General features: G+C 28.5%; 1 protein-coding gene across 1 annotated transcript; it reads right to left on the bottom strand.

Moving 5' to 3' along the window:
• Positions 1 to 3,880: 3,880 nt before the first annotated feature.
• On the bottom strand, positions 3,881 to 6,126 carry LOC106780367 (cytochrome P450 78A3). Its single transcript, XM_014668651.2, has 2 exons — positions 4,992 to 6,126; positions 3,881 to 4,809 (listed from the first exon to the last, which is right to left on the bottom strand). Exons 1-2 carry the CDS (start codon positions 5,988 to 5,990, stop codon positions 4,183 to 4,185), a joined length of 1,626 nt encoding a protein of 541 aa, XP_014524137.1. The 5' UTR covers positions 5,991 to 6,126; the 3' UTR covers positions 3,881 to 4,182.
• Between the last annotated feature and the right edge of the window lie 13,277 nt (positions 6,127 to 19,403).

Below are 19,403 nucleotides of genomic sequence, written 5' to 3'. Positions count from 1 at the left end.
ATAAATAGTATAATGATAAATTAGACAAACTTAAAGGGAAAAGAGGATGATGATATCAATACCATGAATTAATGAACACAATATATGATTATATTGATGCTAGATCGATGCGCATAGTCAACCAGACAAAATTATAAAAACGTAGACAGTAATCTATTAAACTAAATGATCAAGTAATTATACATAACACCACCCACCATATAAAAAAAGAATTTTCTACTATTATCAATTTACATATTGCAAATGTTTTCAAGACCACCATCCTAAAATTATTTTAATTACTTTATAAACTTGATTTCATGATTTAGAAAATATTTGTAAAATACGATAAAGGTTGAATAAATTAATAACATTAGAAGAAATAGGTTTCAAAATCTCTCACTAATGAGCATTGAAAAGCACTCCCATATTATTATTTATAAATACGAAAAATAATGATTTCTATTAAGACAAACAGTTGTAAAATTCCAGTCTCAAAAAAAAATTAGAAGTTTGTTTTCTCTAAAATTAGTAGTAAAAAAACCAACTTTTATGAAATAAATTGTAATAAGTCTACACAGTAAGCTCATAAACAGATGTGTATTGAACTAAGAAATAAAAAGTTAGATTCAAGTATTCATTCACAACTAATAACTATTACTGAATTTTATTTTAGTATTTTTAAAAATTAAGTGATCAAAATTACATTTGGTGAAAAAAATACTAATCATAAGAACAATTTCAAATTTTACTTCATATATTTATATATTTTATTTAGATTCATGAAATTGAAGTTATTAAATAGAAGATTCATTTTTAAAATGTATATTTTAATGCAACTTATTTAATTTTAAAAAAATATTTTTATTAATATTTTGTTGAATAATTTAATTTAAACTGCACTTAAATTTTTTTTATATAAATTTATATTTCAAAAATTGCTTCTAAATAATTCTGTGTAAAAAATTCAAAATAAAATAAAATATAAAAATATTTGTGAATATTCATTGATATTCGTAGATATATAAAAAAAGTCATAGATATCATTTTACAAATACCGTACTATTAATTAGTTAAATAACTAAAACACTTTAGATTGAATGGATAATTTATAAACACTAATTACATTCAATCTGACCTATTGTCATTTTTAATTATAAAGAAAGTATTTAATAATACTTAATTACTTTTTGTATATTTTTTATTTAAAATTCTTATTAAATTGAACATTAAAAAGATATTTTTAAATGAACCTTTAGTAAATTTTTAACAAGCAGATGAAGATGATTATACCAAATTCCTAAAACCTTAAAAGAAAAAAAAAACGTCGCCCTTTCACACTTTAAAAAAGTGACGGTATCTTTCCCTTAGTAATATTTGTTTTATGAAAGAAGTTTCTTTCTTGGAATGTTTATTGTGCCCAGTCTTGCTGCATGATTTTAAGATGTTATGTTAAGAATATTTAGGGTGATATATGTTTAAAACAGAAGAAAAGCAAGACTGTTGGATGAGAAATTTGACGATTTTGTTAAATAGAATTTCGAAATCATTGCATGTAACTGGATTTGAATATGTTAAAAGTATTGAATAGGGGATCTGAACTTTGACAAAACTTTTCATCTACAAAATGCATTGAACCACCTACGAACACAAACTATTATAGTCCCAACGAAGAGACAGCCACTAACGTATACCATGCCACGCTGTGATCTTTGGTCATTTCACTGTATCACGGCAATTCTTCATCTCATAAAGTTGTCACGGATACAAATAAAGTTTTACATCAGATAAAAAATAAATATGATTTTTGTAGTATGGGTCAAATGGCTATAACACCACCTTTTCGATCAAATACGCTGGACGATTATAGAAATTAAGATGTAACTAAACTGATCAAGCATGGTAAGAATCCTGATTCAGGTCGGACGACCAAAGATGAACACCTGTTCTGAATCCATAATTAGATTTTCCTACAAACATTAAGGTAAGTAGTAACTAGAAGTATTAGATTGAGATTAGACCGTGATTAAGACTTTGCTAATCTCAAACCATTACGAAAACTATAAATACAAATCAACGGTTAAAGATAGGTGGTTCACATTTATTACACATTAATTACCATCGTTCTAAGACTTCCGTATGGATATCCTATTGACTTTGACATCAGAAAACCTTTAGCATGTATACCTTCGAACGGTGGAATAGAAATAAAAATTAAATATTGATACCAAACATTTTCACAGAAGAAACTGTGTAGGTGATTGAAATTATTCAACCTTATACTCGAAACAAGTTTATATATACATAAAATATCTTTATTAATAAAAAATTGATACTAAAAAAAATTCTTGAAAATTTTACCTAGATAATATCTTATCAACAAATGTATCAAAATGTGAAAGAAAAAACATGTTTAAATTATTGGTTGTGGTTGGAACAATGTGAAAAACTAATAATTAATAGTGTATTTTTAAGATTTTTATTGTTGGAAGTGCTTTTGAGTTTAATTAGTTTTTGTGATACATAGGCCAATTGAGTTTTTAAAAATTTTAAAAACCCTCATTTAATTTCTGAGTTCGCAAAAGAAAATGTATTTTATAATCCCTTTTACTTTATTTATTTTTTCATTATTCAGACTAATTGTGTGGATATTCAACCCGATTAGACTTACATGATTGCATGATTGATGTCACGCATTCCAAGTTTGTCAACCTTGGAAAACAAAGCTGACTCTTGATACGTATGTGATGTTATTCAATTTCTAAATCCTGTTTTAAATAAAAAGGTGCAACTTTTTCTATAATTAGTAAATACCGATCACTCTAATGATTCATGTAGAAGGAACACTTTTAGTAACTTTACCAGAATTATTTGAAATTTGAAATGGTGATATGTGTTTAACAAGAATTATTACAGCCCTGAGTAAATAAAGAATATTCGTATCATTAAAAAAAAACGTGAGAAAAAACCTAAGTTAGACAAAATAAAAGCATGAGTATATTTTTGGATGTCCTTGATAGAATTGGAATTGTCAATGCAGTATTCATTTTGTTTCCTAAAAAGTTGGAACAAGATATTGAATGAATTTGTATTGTTATCGAAGACATGTCACTAGACTTGGGCCCAATTATGATGATAAACGTGTGAGTTTTGATGAAGCAGCCATAGTTGTTATCTGAAGGAGTTTCTGAATCGAATTTCGCAACAAAGAAGAAGAGAAATATTGTTATAGTATGATTGGAAAAGTGCAATGAGTAAAAAGGAAACGGCAAGTTCTTGAAGAGGAATTTAGAGATGGGAATGGGTTTAATTTTGTTAGTATTAATGATATAGAGAGGGTTTTGGCTATGAGACTTTAGATGAAATGAAAATGAAAGTGAACAAAAGGGGAAAAAAGATAAATAAAAGGCATTGTAATAAATAAAACATTCCCTGTTGTGTATGTGCTAAATTTGAGTAAGATGTACCTCTGTGTGCTGTCAATTAGAAATATAGTTGAAGTCTAACATCTCCCTAGAAAATACAAGATACAGATCAATGTGGTCCAAATTTTGATGTTTGTGAGGACAAGTTGAGAGTTGCCCCCACCCATAGTAATGAACATGTCGTTGTGCATAGGAGTCACAATAAACCTCAGGGAACCATGTACTTCCTCTTCACCCGTTTTTGTCTCTCACTGCATACTGCCAAATTCCACAACTTGCAAATAAATTATTATCAAACTCATCATTATATATATTTCTTCAATCCTTCCTTACTCATAATTATCATCTAATCACGTCTGCTATCTTGTCTCTAGCGTATATGTGTACCACTCTGTACTATCTATCTATCTATCTATCACATTACTGTATTATATCAGTTTATTTACTTCCGTTTTAGCTTTTAACGACACATTATATTTAAATGCTAGAGCCAAACTTAAAAACTTGTATTAATTTCTTCACCAATATTTACAATCAAAATAGATATTATCTAATTTTTTATAACCGGACAACTTCAGACTTCACTGTCAACTTAAAAACCAAAAACCAGAAAAAGAAAAAAGAGAAAAACCTGATGACTCAAAGGCCATGCACCTACCACCAACCCCTGCCACATGCAAAACCTTCCTTTCTTTTTTTTTTTTTTGTTTTTCTCTTTCCATTAAAACAGAGTTTCAAGTTAATAACTTAAACAAACTTAAACATTGCTATTATTATTTTAAGGGCTTAGTCCACGCCTAGGACGGACTTTAACAGTGAGGGGGTTGGCCATTTCGCAAGAGAGCCTCAGCACCTCAGTTAGATCGACACCGTTGGCTTCGTCGGACGGTACCCATTGAAACTCGTGCAAGAGACTGCCCACCCAGAAGGTCACGGTGCTCAAACCCAGAGTCTTCCCGGGACAAGTCCTCCTACCCGATCCGAATGGAGCAAGTCTCAGATCCGACCCGAAAACAGAAAACTCGTTCTCCAAACCCACGAACCTCTCCGGCTTAAATTCGAGTGGGTCCACCCATACTTCCGGGTCCCGTGCTATGGCCCACATATTTACCATAGCCGTGGTCCCTGCGGGCACATGATGCCCATCAATGGTGGTATCAGTTATGGCCAAGCGGGCCCAGGAGAGAAGCGGGCCTGGAGGATGCAGCCTCAGAACCTCCTTCACCACCGCCGGAAGATAAACAGTCATGGCCACGTCGTCCTCCGTCAAGGCACGTGACCCACCACCAACCACCGCGTCCAGTTCCTCTTGCACTCTCTTTTGCACCTCTGGATGAAGCACCATCCTCGCCAATATCCACTCAATCAAAACCGCCACCGTGTCGGTCCCTCTAAATATCATTTCCTGTTCAAAAAAATAATTAAAAATTAGGAACATATAATAAAATAGCCTTACATGACCAATAAGACATTTATTTATTTATTTATATATATTATTTAACATGTATGATGCAGCAGTGAGAGAGTAATTAAGTCCTTAGGTTAAATTTATATTATTTATTTTTGTGAGAATTAAATTAAACTTACCCAGAGGACAGCAATCATGTCGGAGTGAGACAATTTATCTGGACCTTGGAGAGAGAGCAAAACATGAACGAAATCGCGGTTGGTTTGGGTTATGTCGGCTTGATGGTCGGCGATAATTGAACCAACGAACCGGTTTACTTTGGGGACGAGTTTTGAGCAAGTGAACCGGATTTTCTGGAGGTCAAAGTCTTTGAGAAAAGGGAGGTGGTCGCCCCAATTAAGGGTACCCAATAAATCGTACCCCTGTTCCACCAACTGGGAAAGCTCCTCCATTTCTGAGTTTGCCTCATCCAGCTTATATCTTTGTCCAAAGACAGACCACATCATGTTGTTAAGAGAAGCTTTTTTCAGAACCTGACGAAGCTGAAAGGCACCTTGGCGGTTCAAGAAGGAGCGGGTCATTTGGGCGGCTATTTCTGCCCGTTGGAGCTCGGAGGCCTTGATTTGTTTGGGACAGAAGAGGTGAGTGGCGGCTATGCGGCGGAGGGTGCGCCAGTAGACACCGTATGGGGCGAAACCGATGGCGCGGTTGAACATGAGACTGTATGCAGATTCCTTGATTGGACGATCAGCGAAAACAGAGCTGGTGAGAATCTCCTTAGCGACATCGGGGTGGCACGTGACTATGGCACGGGTGTCTCCGAGGCTGAAGGCCATGAGCCTGATGGCGTTGCATGCCTTGGCTGCGGCAAAGATACGGTGGTGGGCGAGGGAGATCATGAGGGTGATGCTCCCGAAAATAGGGTAGCCTTTGGGACCGGGAATGATTTTGTCAGTATCCGAGGAAAGGTTAAGGTTGTTGGATGAGGTTGAAGTGGGCTTTTTCCAGTAATGGAAGGAGTAGTACTTACCCCAAGCAGGACCACCAGGGTGAGACCAGTAGAAGAAAGTCATGGTGAGCCAGAGAGAGAGCATGATCAAGAGTGACCATGCAATGTTCTCTTGAGTGCATTTGGAGGCCAAGGCCAACACCCACAGGTTATCAATGTGCGTTGTCATACTCTACTACACTTGAGAACTTGAGAGAGAGAGAGTGTGTTGAAACAGAGAATTGAAGAAAAAAGAGGGAGTGAAGGAAGAAAGTTTCTTTCTTTTGAGGTTGGAAAGCGAAGGAAGAGATGAGTATGGTAGATGGTGCTTCTCAAATATATAGGGTGAGAACACAGCAAGAGAAACTGTTATACCTCAAATCATAACTGTTATAGTTATAGTTATACTTATGTATATGTTTATATGTTTATGATGTGTTACATGCTGCTGCTGCTAGAAGGAATAAGAATTGATTGATAGACTAATAATAAAAATAATAAATAATAAATAGTAATAAACTAGAATTAAAAAATTAGGAATGATGATTATAAGAGGAATTAATGTTTGGTGGTATTGTGACGTTGGGAAGGTGTATGTATGGTACAGTAGGAGAGTTAGTAGTTGTAGTGTGCAGAGTGTAGTAGTTTTTTTTTTTTGGAGGTAATGTTTAAAACTGTTCTGCGCCGCCATGGTTGTATGACGAAATCCTTTGGAAAAAGTAAGTTACTAGATTCAGAGGGTCGATTAATGCACGCGCCATTGCCGCTTTGGTGTATAAGATATGATGTACTACCCATTCCCTTTTGCTTTTACCCACTTCTTTCTATTTCTATTTCTCTTTCCCTTCAACACAAGAATTAGAATATATACTTTCATTACTTTTTTACCTTACCTTCTTACTTCTCTTTCAATTCACTTTCTCTTTATTATTCTTTTATTCTTAAAATTTATTTATTTTATTTCTCTTATGCCTCTTCAAACCTCATCTTTCACAAAATTCCCTTTTAAAATATTAAACATATTTCCGTATTCCACATCGGTACTCACGTCTTGTTTCTTCCAAAAAGTTAATCAAACTGCAATATAATAAAAATACCTGTTAAACATTTTTGTCTTTCGACACCGTATTTTAAATATATAGTAAATATTTCATTAATGTTTTTGAAAAAAAATTAAATATATGTTAAATATTTCATTAATATTTCATTAAAATATGTATTTTAAATTATGTTACTTTTATTTTAAATATATAGTAAATATTTCATTAATGTTTTTAAAAAAAGTTAAATATATGTTAAATATTTCATTAATATTTCATTAAAATATGTATTTTAAATTATGTCACTTTTATTTTAAATTTATAGTAAATATTTCATTAATGTTTTTGAAAAAAAATTAAATATATGTTAAATATTTCATTAATATTTCATTAATATTTCATTAAAATATGTATTTTAAATTATGTTACTTTTATTTTAAATTATTAACTTTAATTAATATTTTTAAAGTCATTATGTAAATAATCTTTTTATATATGTTTCATATATAGAATAAAATAAATAATGCCTACTTTATAAACGGATATTTGACTGAAGACACCGAACTAAATTTTAAATATTTAATTATTTTTCTTTTTTAATAAAATGGCACTTCAATTATTTTCTATATATACTCATTTATAAAAGAATTATTTAATTATATAGCTCACATCTTTCACTTTTCAGTTTTTGCATTTTATGGTTTCATTCATTTTACATACTCTTACCTCTTCATTTATATTACCTCTTCACTTCATTGATTGAAAGTTCTATATCGATCAAAAATAAAATTAATTTATAATATATAAATGGGTGTGAATTTTATTTTATAGGTCATTTTTTTGTAATATTAAGTTAGATTTTAAAATTTATAGAATTATCCATTATATGCATGCATGGGTGAATAAAGGGTAGAATTTAATTTTTTCATTTAATTTTATTATTTTTTAAATTGGATTGTATTTTTATTTTTATTAATCTTCAAAGAAAAATATAGGTTATGGCTATTAAACTTAAAGTATTGATTTTTACTTGTTTAATAGATTTTATCTACTTCTAATCTTTTTGAAAAATCTAATAAAAGTACTTTAATATTGTTTATTTCCATTATGACATTGTTTTTCTAATATGAAATTTTTGAAAGAACACATAAATAGGAAAAGTACACAGTTTATTTGTTTAGGTTTAGAAGATATTGAGAGGAGTCTGATGCGACATCAGACACATACTGTTGAGAATTGAACTCAGATGTTCCTTTTAGTTTCATGGTGTGTCAGATTTAAAACAACTTGAACTATTAATGTTTATGAGGACTAATTGTATTTAACAATCCCGCAACCACCATGTTCTTTCAATGTCCTTAAATCATATTACATTATTTTTCTAATACTATTTATTCATTTAACATCTTTTACTAACTGAATAGACAACTCATTTAGTCTTCATAGTTTTACAACAATCTTTATATCATAGTTTAAGTCTTCAATAAATGTTTCTTTCAGTTTGATGTTACATAAAAAGAAATAGCAAAAGAGTATAATTAATATATGTACTCATTTAAAAGTTGTTATTTTCTAGAAAAATTAATTAATGAGGATATTAATGTTATTTTCTCCTGTAACATTTATATATTCTATATTTTAATATTATTATTTTTTATTCAATCATGTAACACGATGATCAACAAATCATATTTTTTTGGGTTTTATTATACAAGATTAGTGTAAAAAGCTTTTTTTAATTAATTAAAAAATATTTTTTAAATTGATTTTAAAATTGATATAGAAACACATAATATAAAAAATATTAAACTTTTTAAATCAATTTTCAGTTTAAAAAAGTATACTTTTATACCTAGAAACCAATTTAAAAAAATTTACTTGAAAACAAAATTTTATGTATATGACTTAGAACTTTTAAATTGATTACGACTATTGTTAATAAAGATGAGAAAAAAAATTGACTCGAGATAGCAGCAAGTTGTCTTAATGTAAAGTTCCGGTAACTTACAGGGATTGTTGACTGTCCCCCACATCACCACGAGGCTTTCCAGTGTATTGTTATGTATTTCGAAAATTATGATGTAAAATAGAGCAATAAAATCATCAAATCCATTAAACAATGACTTAAGTATTTTTCTTTCGTATTTTCTTTCTGAAAATAAAACTCTTTCTATTTTTACCTCTATAACTCAATTTGAAGAATTCTAAAAAAACTAAAAAGAAAACCAAGCCTTTACTATTTCATTTATTGAGTGGTCTCTACTCCCCTTTCTTGCCCGTGTTTCGTTTCTTTATCATTCATTTTTTTTTTCTAAAATTTTTGATAATAGAATTGATGATACAATTTGAAAATGGTATTTCCTTAATTGAATTCTCCGATTTTTTGTCCTCACTTGTACACTTTCCAAAAAATTTTCGAAAGGTCACTCATCCCATAATTTCTTCAGGCTAAACACGCTTAACCATGGAGTTTTTATGGATTAGGCTACCTACACTTGAATAAAATAATTGTCCCATAATTTATTGAATTTTATACCTTATTTTAGTGAGAATAAAATAATATTAAAAATAAAAATACTTCTTTTAATAATTAAATTGTATTTTAATATGCTAGGTTTAAGTGTATCTTAAAAAAAGTTATTCATTCCTTTGTTGATGGACAGAAGATCTTACAGAAATCTAAGCATACCCCTTGTCTAAATCATGTTTGATGTGTTATATATATTTTGATAGTGTTTGTAAGTTGCTACTAGATTGGACACACACACACTGTTTACTGCTGTCTTCTCCAACTCACTGTTTAGTCACACACATAATAAGAAATTGAAATAAAAAGAAGAGAGAATCCATTGAAGAGGTGTTTAATGTTGGTGTGTTGTTGAGGGAGTGTGAATGTCGTGTTGGGTTGGGCGGTGAGGGAAAAGAAAAGAAGAAAGCGCGTGAAGAAGAGACATCCTGGGACGACAAATTAACGTGGGAGCAGTAAAAAATCAGGTTAGGATGTCTGACACGTGGGGGTCGTGTGGCTTGATACTGTCTGGTGATGCGACTGAGAGAGTGAAAGGGCACATGAGGCCCATCCACTTATGGCTCTCATACATTGCTTTTAGGCGTTCAGTACACAGTATCAGTATCAGTATCTCAGTATGGCCTCTTCTCCCTCCCATCCAACTCAACTCTCTCTTTCATTCTCTTTCTCATTTTTCATTTCTCATTTCCAATTTCATCATGCAGATCTCCCTCAATCTTAACATTAATTATTTTTTTGTCCTTTTTTCATTTCACTGTTAACCATGCCTTCTAATAATTCATCTAATATATAAAAAATAATTATAACAATATAGAAAAAAAGAGTACATTAGTACAACCAGGGCAATGTTTATACGTACCACTCTGTCACGCTTTGCTCCCTCACTCGTCCCTTCTCTCTGCACTCCACTGCACTAACCCCTTTTTCTGACTGCGACAACTCCTTCTCCCTCACTTTCTTTCCCGATTTGCCCTTCCCACTCCATTCTTCATTAACCCCATTTTCGTCTTTTCCCATCCAGACCACCACACATGGACCGAACTATACGCTGCAACCCTCGCAGGGAGGGTTGCGTGTAAAGTGAACTTTTAAGAAACTGGGACCCACTCTTTTTGTTTCCACCTCATCAACGTTCCTCCTTTCTCACCTTCTCCCTCACCAATCCCTGTCCATTGATTCCATCTCTCCCTTTCATCCATCCCACACAGTCAAAACTATTTCACTCTCAAAATATTTTATTTATCACTTGCTCCATTCCTTTTCATTTATTACAATTTCATCTTATGTTCAGTACCATGTTATAAATGTGAGACGGGTGAGTGGAGAAACATACTTAAACATAAAATCTTAAAACTTATTTATAAACTTCATAAAGTACAACTTAAAATTATATTCTATTCTTCATACTCTGTTAATCTTTTTTAACTATTATTTTTATGATTTAAAATCTTACTTAGAATTTCAAAATTTTCAATAAATTTATAACTTTTATATATCACTTATACTCTTAAAATTTATTAAAGTAATTATTTAGGCATTTATAAATTTTTATTAAATTAAAATATTATGAATTTTTACACTTTTAGAAAAAAAAAATTTAAAAGCGCTAACCTTAATCTTTTGGGAGATAGGTGACAGTTTGCATCCTGAATAGTTTTCTTTCTAAAGATAATAGTTATTTACATGTATATTAATATTATTTTTACATGGTTAGTTATTATTATGTTATACTATAAAAAATAATAACTTTCACGTCTTCGAAAAATATAAACAAAAAATTATAGAATTAAAATTGAAAGCACTTATTTAATAAAAATGTTTTAACTTATTTTTTTATTAAAATTAATTTTAAATAATAAAATTGGTAAAAAAAAAATACTGAAAATTATAGTTTTAATAAATTTTAAAATCTGATAAAGAATGCATATATAACAATTTGGTAGAGTCTATTTGTTACTTTTTCAGTTGTCTTTTGTTCATAGATAGATAAATTCAAGGGCACCGAGAGACTGAGGTACTGACCACCAACACATTCAACATTTTTGTTTCTTCTGTTAAAAAATCTCCTGTCATGCACTCCTCTTGTAAGATCAAAATCATTAAAAAAAAGATAAAATTGTTAACTTTTTTGACTGGAAATTTTAATCCTACTAAATATGTTATATGTTATGCATGATTTATTATTTATTTCAAAAAGTCAATGTCGGTAACCCTCATATTTAATAATTTTTTATTTTTTTATAATTATTTGATATTTATTCCATGTTATTTGATACTTTTATATGAAATTGATAATATTATTTTTTTATTGATAAAAAAAATTATATTCTTTTGATATTAAATACTTTATTAATATGATTTAGTTATGATTTTTACTTCTTGTAAAAATAGTTTAATTAATACTTTAAATAGTAAATGAAGAGTTGTCAGAAACTTAGTATCATCATGTCATGGGTAGAGTTATTTTTGTCCTTTTACACAAATTGCAGGTAAAAGTGTATTGTTTTGATAAAAGAAATCTAGCTTTCCAAATTTGAAAAAAAAAAAAAAAAACTAGCTTGAATCTCTATTACTGTTGATTTTATTTTATTTTTTTAAGTGTTTTTGTTCTGTTTATTCTAACCTTAATTTAAACACTACTTAACGAAGATTAAACAAATACTTCAAATTTAATTGTCTTAAAAAATTATTTCATCTATAAATTAATAACAAAATATGTTTAGTCAAAATATGTCAAGGTTTAATCTTGGTCTCTTAATTTAAGATGTTTCATTTTGGTTGTCTAACTTTGTAAATGTGTAACATATGATTTATTTTATTTAAGTAGAAGTGAAAACTAAAAAACAAAATTGAAAGTAAAATTATTTAGATCAAATGGAAGAAAATAAAAATACAAATAACTCAATTTATTATTTACTGTTTTCTAGTGCTATTTATAAACACATTCCATAGATAATAATAATATATAAATAATGATGCTATACATTTAGTAAGTTCCAAACTTCTTCTCAAATGACATAAATTAAACCTGAACTCTATTTCTATTATTTAATATACATCTTTAAAGTACAACCATCACAAGTATAAATAAAGTAGTAGATGCAAATAGAGACCATCGTAATATTAAAAAGTAAATTAAATTAAATTTCAAATTTTTTTAATAAACTTTGTACTTTCATCGAGTTATGTGTTGAAATATGTAGAAATAGTTAATGAAAAAAAATTAAGTTTTCTTATGACCATGCTAACAATAATATTCTTTATGACCTTTTCATTTCATTGTGTAATACATAGGTCAAAGGAAATTAGACCAAAGACAAAAAAATATGCAACATGAAGGACTTAACTTCCTCAAATTTATAGTTTTCCATAACTTTTTAAACTTGAGATGAGAGCAAATTAGTTCTTGGTAAAAAAATAACCTCTATTCAATGATAAATTTACCAATATTGTGGACTAAATTACCTTTCAATGTTAATTCTTATCAATGATAGTATCAAATGTCTCTAAAAATTTTATGCTGGTAAATTAATATGATAAAAAAATTTCTTAATGATTTTATGTATGATTAAATCCGACCTTGTGTTTAAAAGAAATTTTTTTAATTTCAGAAAATTTGAAATATTTCAAATTTCATCTATTTTCCTTATATTTTAAAAACGATTTGTTTAGACAAAATCTATTTAAATTTCTATATATATATATATATATATATATATATAATATTATACATTAAAACTAAGTTCAATAAATATGGTTATATATAAAAAAAAATCATGTTAACCTTTTCTTAGATAATTAAATAATTTATTTTTAATGTAATTTTAAAATACTTATTGTTGATTTTAATTTAGATAAATTAAACTTAATATTTTGCATTGATTTATGTGAATATGGTTTTAAAAAGTAAAAGTTTTAGAAAAATTAAAGAATAGAGATGTTTATTTTTAATTACAGTTTCAATTTTAATTTTGATCTAAATAATAAAGTCAGTCAAAGAAAAGGAAGACTGATTAATTAATAAAAATAAATTTTCCCCATGCATGTTTGATTTCAAAATTCAGTGGCAATGGAAATGTCTGCACAATCTTTCAAACATCAGCAGCTAATCAAGATCTTAATTAGGCAATAAAATACTATCTCACGTCTACAATGTTTTTAAATTACAGAAACCTTTTTTATTTTTCTTGTTGAATTTATTAGAATATACTAATATTATAAACACTTTTTAGTTTACAATATAATTTATTTTAACATAATAGTTTATTAATTGTTTGAATAGTTTATTTGAATAAATCAGTACAAACTATTTCTTATTCATACATATTGAAGAAAACGTTATATATGGTTAGTTCTTGAAAAAAAGAAAACTTTATTATAAAACATTTTGATTAAAAAATAAACTAATTTTGGCAGCACTCCAATTGAGTAAATGTTGACGACCATTCTGTCCAATTTTTTTCTATTTAAAAGAGTATTTAACCTTTAATTTTCCGATAAATTTATGTAGACATGTTGACATGTTCATTAAATAATAAAACCTCTGTTATGTCGAAGCTCCTGCCATGGTTGAACCAATGAAAACCGTCACGTTGACCTAATAATGGTGTTAAAGAAAATGGATGATATATATTTCCCTCCTTATTCATGCACTCAATCAGTAAACTCAAATGATTTTTTCATTATTAAACTACACACCTAACGAGTGGAAATTCCCAGTTCACATCTAAAAAACTAGGGAAGGTTTGTGCATGAAACTAGCGTGCTCCAGCTAATTAAATTTTGTGAAACAAAGAACCTTAAGCACTTAATCATTTTTTAACCTTTTTAATCAAATCAACATTAAGCATATGGCTGTTTCCTAATCCATAAAGTAAGTGTGATGTCTACTTCAGGACCATATATTGAGCATTATGATTAATCAATTAATTGACGTGTAGATTACACAATTAGGCTAATCAAATTATGCCCTGATATTGTCGTTACCGGCAACAAGACACCTAGCTTCTAGGAAAACCTTCTTTATGGGATTATCATCAGTGGAAAGTATACTTCATTTGATTAGATAAAGTTAATTGAATATGATTTTCTGCGTATTGGAACCGTACTTGACAATGCCAAATCCATAGTTTAAGGTGTTTGTTAGATTACATGTTGAAGGAACCTAGTTTAAGGTATTTGTCCCGGTTGGTGGTTGCTGAGAGACACCAGTGTCTCTCAGAGGACAATATTAATAAATGCTTTACAAACTAATTAGAGTCATTACTAAGAAAATCACCTGCTTGTTCATAACCCTTGCAAACTTTAAGTTTTGGAGTTTACCGTTTGTAACTTAGTGGAATTGAATCTTCTGTCAAACATAGAAATCTACGAAGAAGCTGCATTTAGATTTTATGTGTATATTTTAGGGAACAGCAGTATATGCTGTGACATTAATTTGTAAACCGTCTTAATCAATCTACTTTGGCATTAGTTTCGATGATTTTCACCTAACATGCTTTAGAACTTGACGGAAACGCATGTTTTTATGACATTAAATGAATAAAAATTTCCTCAATACTATACAAATTAACGTAAAATGTCAAACCCTGTTCTTGTTCAAATTCTGATCTAATGAACATATGAAGAAGACATGGCCACTGTCTTTTTAGGTTTTGTAACTTAACGGCGCGTATAAGTTTAAGAAATTGTGAGAATACAAGAATTGCGTTCACATCATGAAGTATATGAACATCGTTGTTCTTATATTGTGGTTATATTTTGATTATTGACACGTTATCTATAATCAATAATAATAATAATATATTATTTGTATTATTTCCGTGATGTACATATTTTATTTATTTTTTAAATCTATGATATTATTATCATATTCTTATATAACTATCTGAAACTTATATATGTAACGGCTTTTCTTGAAGTTTTATTTAAAAAAGATATGACGTTTTTATGCATTTTATATTTTTTAAGATTTATTTTTAGAATAATACAATAATTTTTTTTTATTTTGTTTTTGTTTTGATACAAAAAGTGGTATAAAAATGCATTAAAAAGGCAAGTAACGCGCCGAAATATCTATTTCCATTATAATTATAAAAAGGAAGCTTATACTCTCTCTGTCCAAGATGTAATTTTAATATAAACATTACATATATTAGCGAATTTCTAACTAGAGAGTAATACAGCAGGTCTTTAATACAACGTTTCTTTTTTCATTTAGTTTTATAATTCGAAATTATTATTTGTATCTGTTTTCTTATAATAATAAATAAATAAATATTAAAGAGTATTTTAAGTTCATATGTTTAAAATCTTCAAGAAAATTCAATCATATAGGAGACTTTTAATATACAACAGTAATGTACCGTGTGTTTGGATTAAGAAAATGTATTATTCATGCAAAATGTAAGCTTGGATTGTTGTTGTTTGGATTTATAGGATTTTGCTGATTTGTGAAGATGAAAACTAAGAGAATAGGAAATTCTTAAATAAACTAATTAAATGTTTTTGTCTTCGAGCATTCTTTAGTTACTACCTGTGAAAAAAATTTCACTGGTCTATCATAAGAAAATAACAACTATGATACTATAAGGATGAACATGGTATCTAAGTATCTTTATCAGAACTATAATTAATCCATAAATACTAAATGTAGAATAGTTTTTGTTAATCATTAAAAGTTTATTGACATTTTTTTTGTATTTTTTCAATCACAATATTTAAATATAAGACCTTAGTTCAAGTCATAAACTCAATTATTAATTTAAAAAATATTGATATATATATATATATATATATATATATTGATATAATGGTATTTTTGTACTATAATTAATTTCAATTTTATTATATCACATTAATCATATTTATTTTAAAGTTTTACTCATTTTCATCCACTCTTTACTCTATTTCTTTCCATATAAACAATCTTATTTTTCATTCTTTATTCTTTCCTCTCTCTTTTTTCACATACAAATTTATAGGGTCTCCAAAAATACCAAATTTGGGGGACTAGGAATGTTTATAAATAATTTTAATGTAATTCGAAAATTACTAATCATCTACTTGCTTTGTATAGTAAATATTGTTCTTTTCAAGTTTTCAAGATATTAATTATATTTATTTTTTCATTTAATTCTAAATATTAGAAATATCTGTTATAAAAGATTCAATATTTAGTTAGTGTTTTTTTTTTCAGGACTTTATTCTTAAAAAATTACGTCATGTATACGTATTAGTTTTTAGCATGTCTATATACTTTTATCTATGTTGTATTAAATTAAAGTTGTTGTTGTGTCTCATTTATTTTCTTTTATAAAGTATGTGATATGAAAAAAAAATTGAATATAAAAAGTGTAGAAGGGATAATAAAAGAAGATTTATTACCATATTTTAACTAAACAAAAATATTGAATCTAATCTAAAATCACTTTAATTGGATCATGTTAGACTGAATTTAATATTGCATCGAAACCTAACAAAGCTAAACTAAGTCCATTTAACAAGAAAAAGTTCTTTCAGAGAATCTAAGTTATCGTTTTGGAAGATTAAAATCCAAGATTTTTATGAGTATAATTAAGTTCGTTATCGCTTGAACCAAATACCATTAGGAATATTACAAATAATTTAAATTAAGTTAAGTACGGTCTAAAATCAATTCAATATTAATCAGCAAATAGTTTAGGATGTAAATATTCAATTCCTTTGAATTAAAGTCTGAGATATGAGGCTCTTATTATATAAAGATGTTCTCTAATGAAAAGCTAGTTTTACTATACCGAATGTTCCTAGATCAAATACAAAATTGACTCCTTCACTAAATAAAAGCAAATAATAATTAATTGAATGTCATCCAATGATAAGAATTTGGAATGATTAAAGGGATTTTATATGGGAAACAAAAGCCACGTATTATGTTATGTTATGATATTTTTAAGAATAAGAACCCCACCCATTAAGGGAATAAGATCTAGAGCTATCTTCATGTGCCTCATGCGAATTAATTGTGGCAAAAAAGTTCTCTTTTTTTTTTTTTGTTTTGCTGAATGATGTCACCGTCCATTAATAAAATGCAACACGACCAATCAATAGTTACAAGGATACAATGAAACGAAGATGGCTTACCTTAATATTTGAAAATGAATGTTTAATGTTCAAAGCATATATATGTATAGTTCGTTGGACTTGGCCTTGAAACCCCACTTGGATTTAAACAAGAAATCTGATAATATTATTGGATTCGGGAAGCCATAGATGAATCGGCTTTTGAGGGTTGGGGAGGACGACAAACATATTCATATTTTAATCAGAAAATTGAGTCTAAGAATGGAGAATATGTTCAACAATATTAGATGAACTTTTCTTTTTATGAGTTGATGATAGATCTCATCTCCTATGCATGCCACTTTCTTTTTGACCTGCGTATTAAAATAAGTTGTGATATATTGAAAGCACAAATCAAATGAGGCTATATTTTAGAGATGTGAAAATCAATGGGTCCTACATTTCATGTTCTGATTCTTTTCAAATATCATTATTTCTAAAAGACTTCAATCATTGTTTTTACTTTTGTAAAAGCCAGAAAATGTTTCTGTCGGCTCTAGATATATATGATCATTAGCTTTGGAGATATTGAGGGTAAAGTAAAAACAACAAACAATATTAACCTTTTCTAAACCTATGACATGGTTTTTGATGTAAGAAAGAAAATGAACATATGGGTTTTGTTAATTATGCTGTTGAGCCGCTTCTCCCACTAATACTGAAGAAAGATAAAAATAAAACTAGGGATCTTACTTTAGGCATGGAGCATAACCAAAGTGCAACCAACTACATAAAAATAATACAAGCATTAATTATCGATCAGAGGTCGTAATATTCTTGTTTACTTTCCCAAGATTTGATTCGACAAGCAAAATGAAGTATTTTAACCTTTAAATTACATCTTGCCTGCTTAATATTCACCACACCAGTCACACATGATATATCATATCATAACAAATATTGCTTTTTTTAATACTTATTCTTTCAGTTTAAGTTAATGCCAAACAACTCAATCCCAGTTATTATATCTTCCCAAACACGGCACATACAGGTTTCCAACTTGCTACTTTCTATCGTCTAATTTAATCATTAACTATTTTTAATACAAACATTTCGGATAATGCAAGAAATAATGTTAAATCATACTACTTACTGATATTTTATTGTCAAGGAATTAACAAATAAGCTGAGATTGAATGTCTCTAACAAGCGATAGAAGGAACAATTTAAGATAATTACGGAAGATATGATTGGTAAGACAAGAATCATATCCTCGCAATGGAGGATTGTGCTACCACTTTAATATAACCTATGGGATTTTTTCTTAAGCTGTCCACTACTGTAATATAGATTATAAATTATAGATATTATTTTCAATATTCTATGTTATTTTCAATATAGTTAAGACGAAAATCTAATTAATATGAAATCCGGATAGAGTGTGTTCTTTTTTTGCATCGTTGGCTGATATAAAATATCAGTTAAAATAGGTTTAAACCTTTTTTTGGTCTCTAAGTTATAAGTGGATGTTCAGTTTAGTCCCCGTTTTTAAAAATGTAAATCTTTGGTTCCTAAGTTATAAAAAATTATCAAATGAGTCTTTTTTTTAACTTGAAATACTGTTTTTGGTTGTTTCTTAACAACTGTTACATCTTTAGATTGCTCTGATTTGTTTCTTAATAATAACATCACTTTAGATTGCTCTCTTTGTACTTTGACCATGAACATCAAAAAAGGACTCATTTGATACATTTTTTATAACTTAGGAATCAAAGGTTTACACTTTTAAAAACGGAGAATAAACTGAACATCCGCTCATAACTTAGGGACCAAAAAAAAGTTTAAACCATTAAAATGAGAACTAATGTAATCGTGACTTTATTAAAATATGAAAATCTACTATAGACTATATCAGAAAAAAAAAAGATTAAATGAGTAGAAAGCAACGAATAAGATATAAAAAAAAAGATATATAAAAAATAAAAAAAAT

Source organism: Vigna radiata, unplaced genomic scaffold (genome assembly GCF_000741045.1).
Source record: "Vigna radiata var. radiata cultivar VC1973A unplaced genomic scaffold, Vradiata_ver6 scaffold_179, whole genome shotgun sequence".
Taxonomy (NCBI): Eukaryota; Viridiplantae; Streptophyta; class Magnoliopsida; order Fabales; family Fabaceae; genus Vigna; species Vigna radiata.
This window is presented reverse-complemented; position numbering and strand designations above follow the sequence as displayed.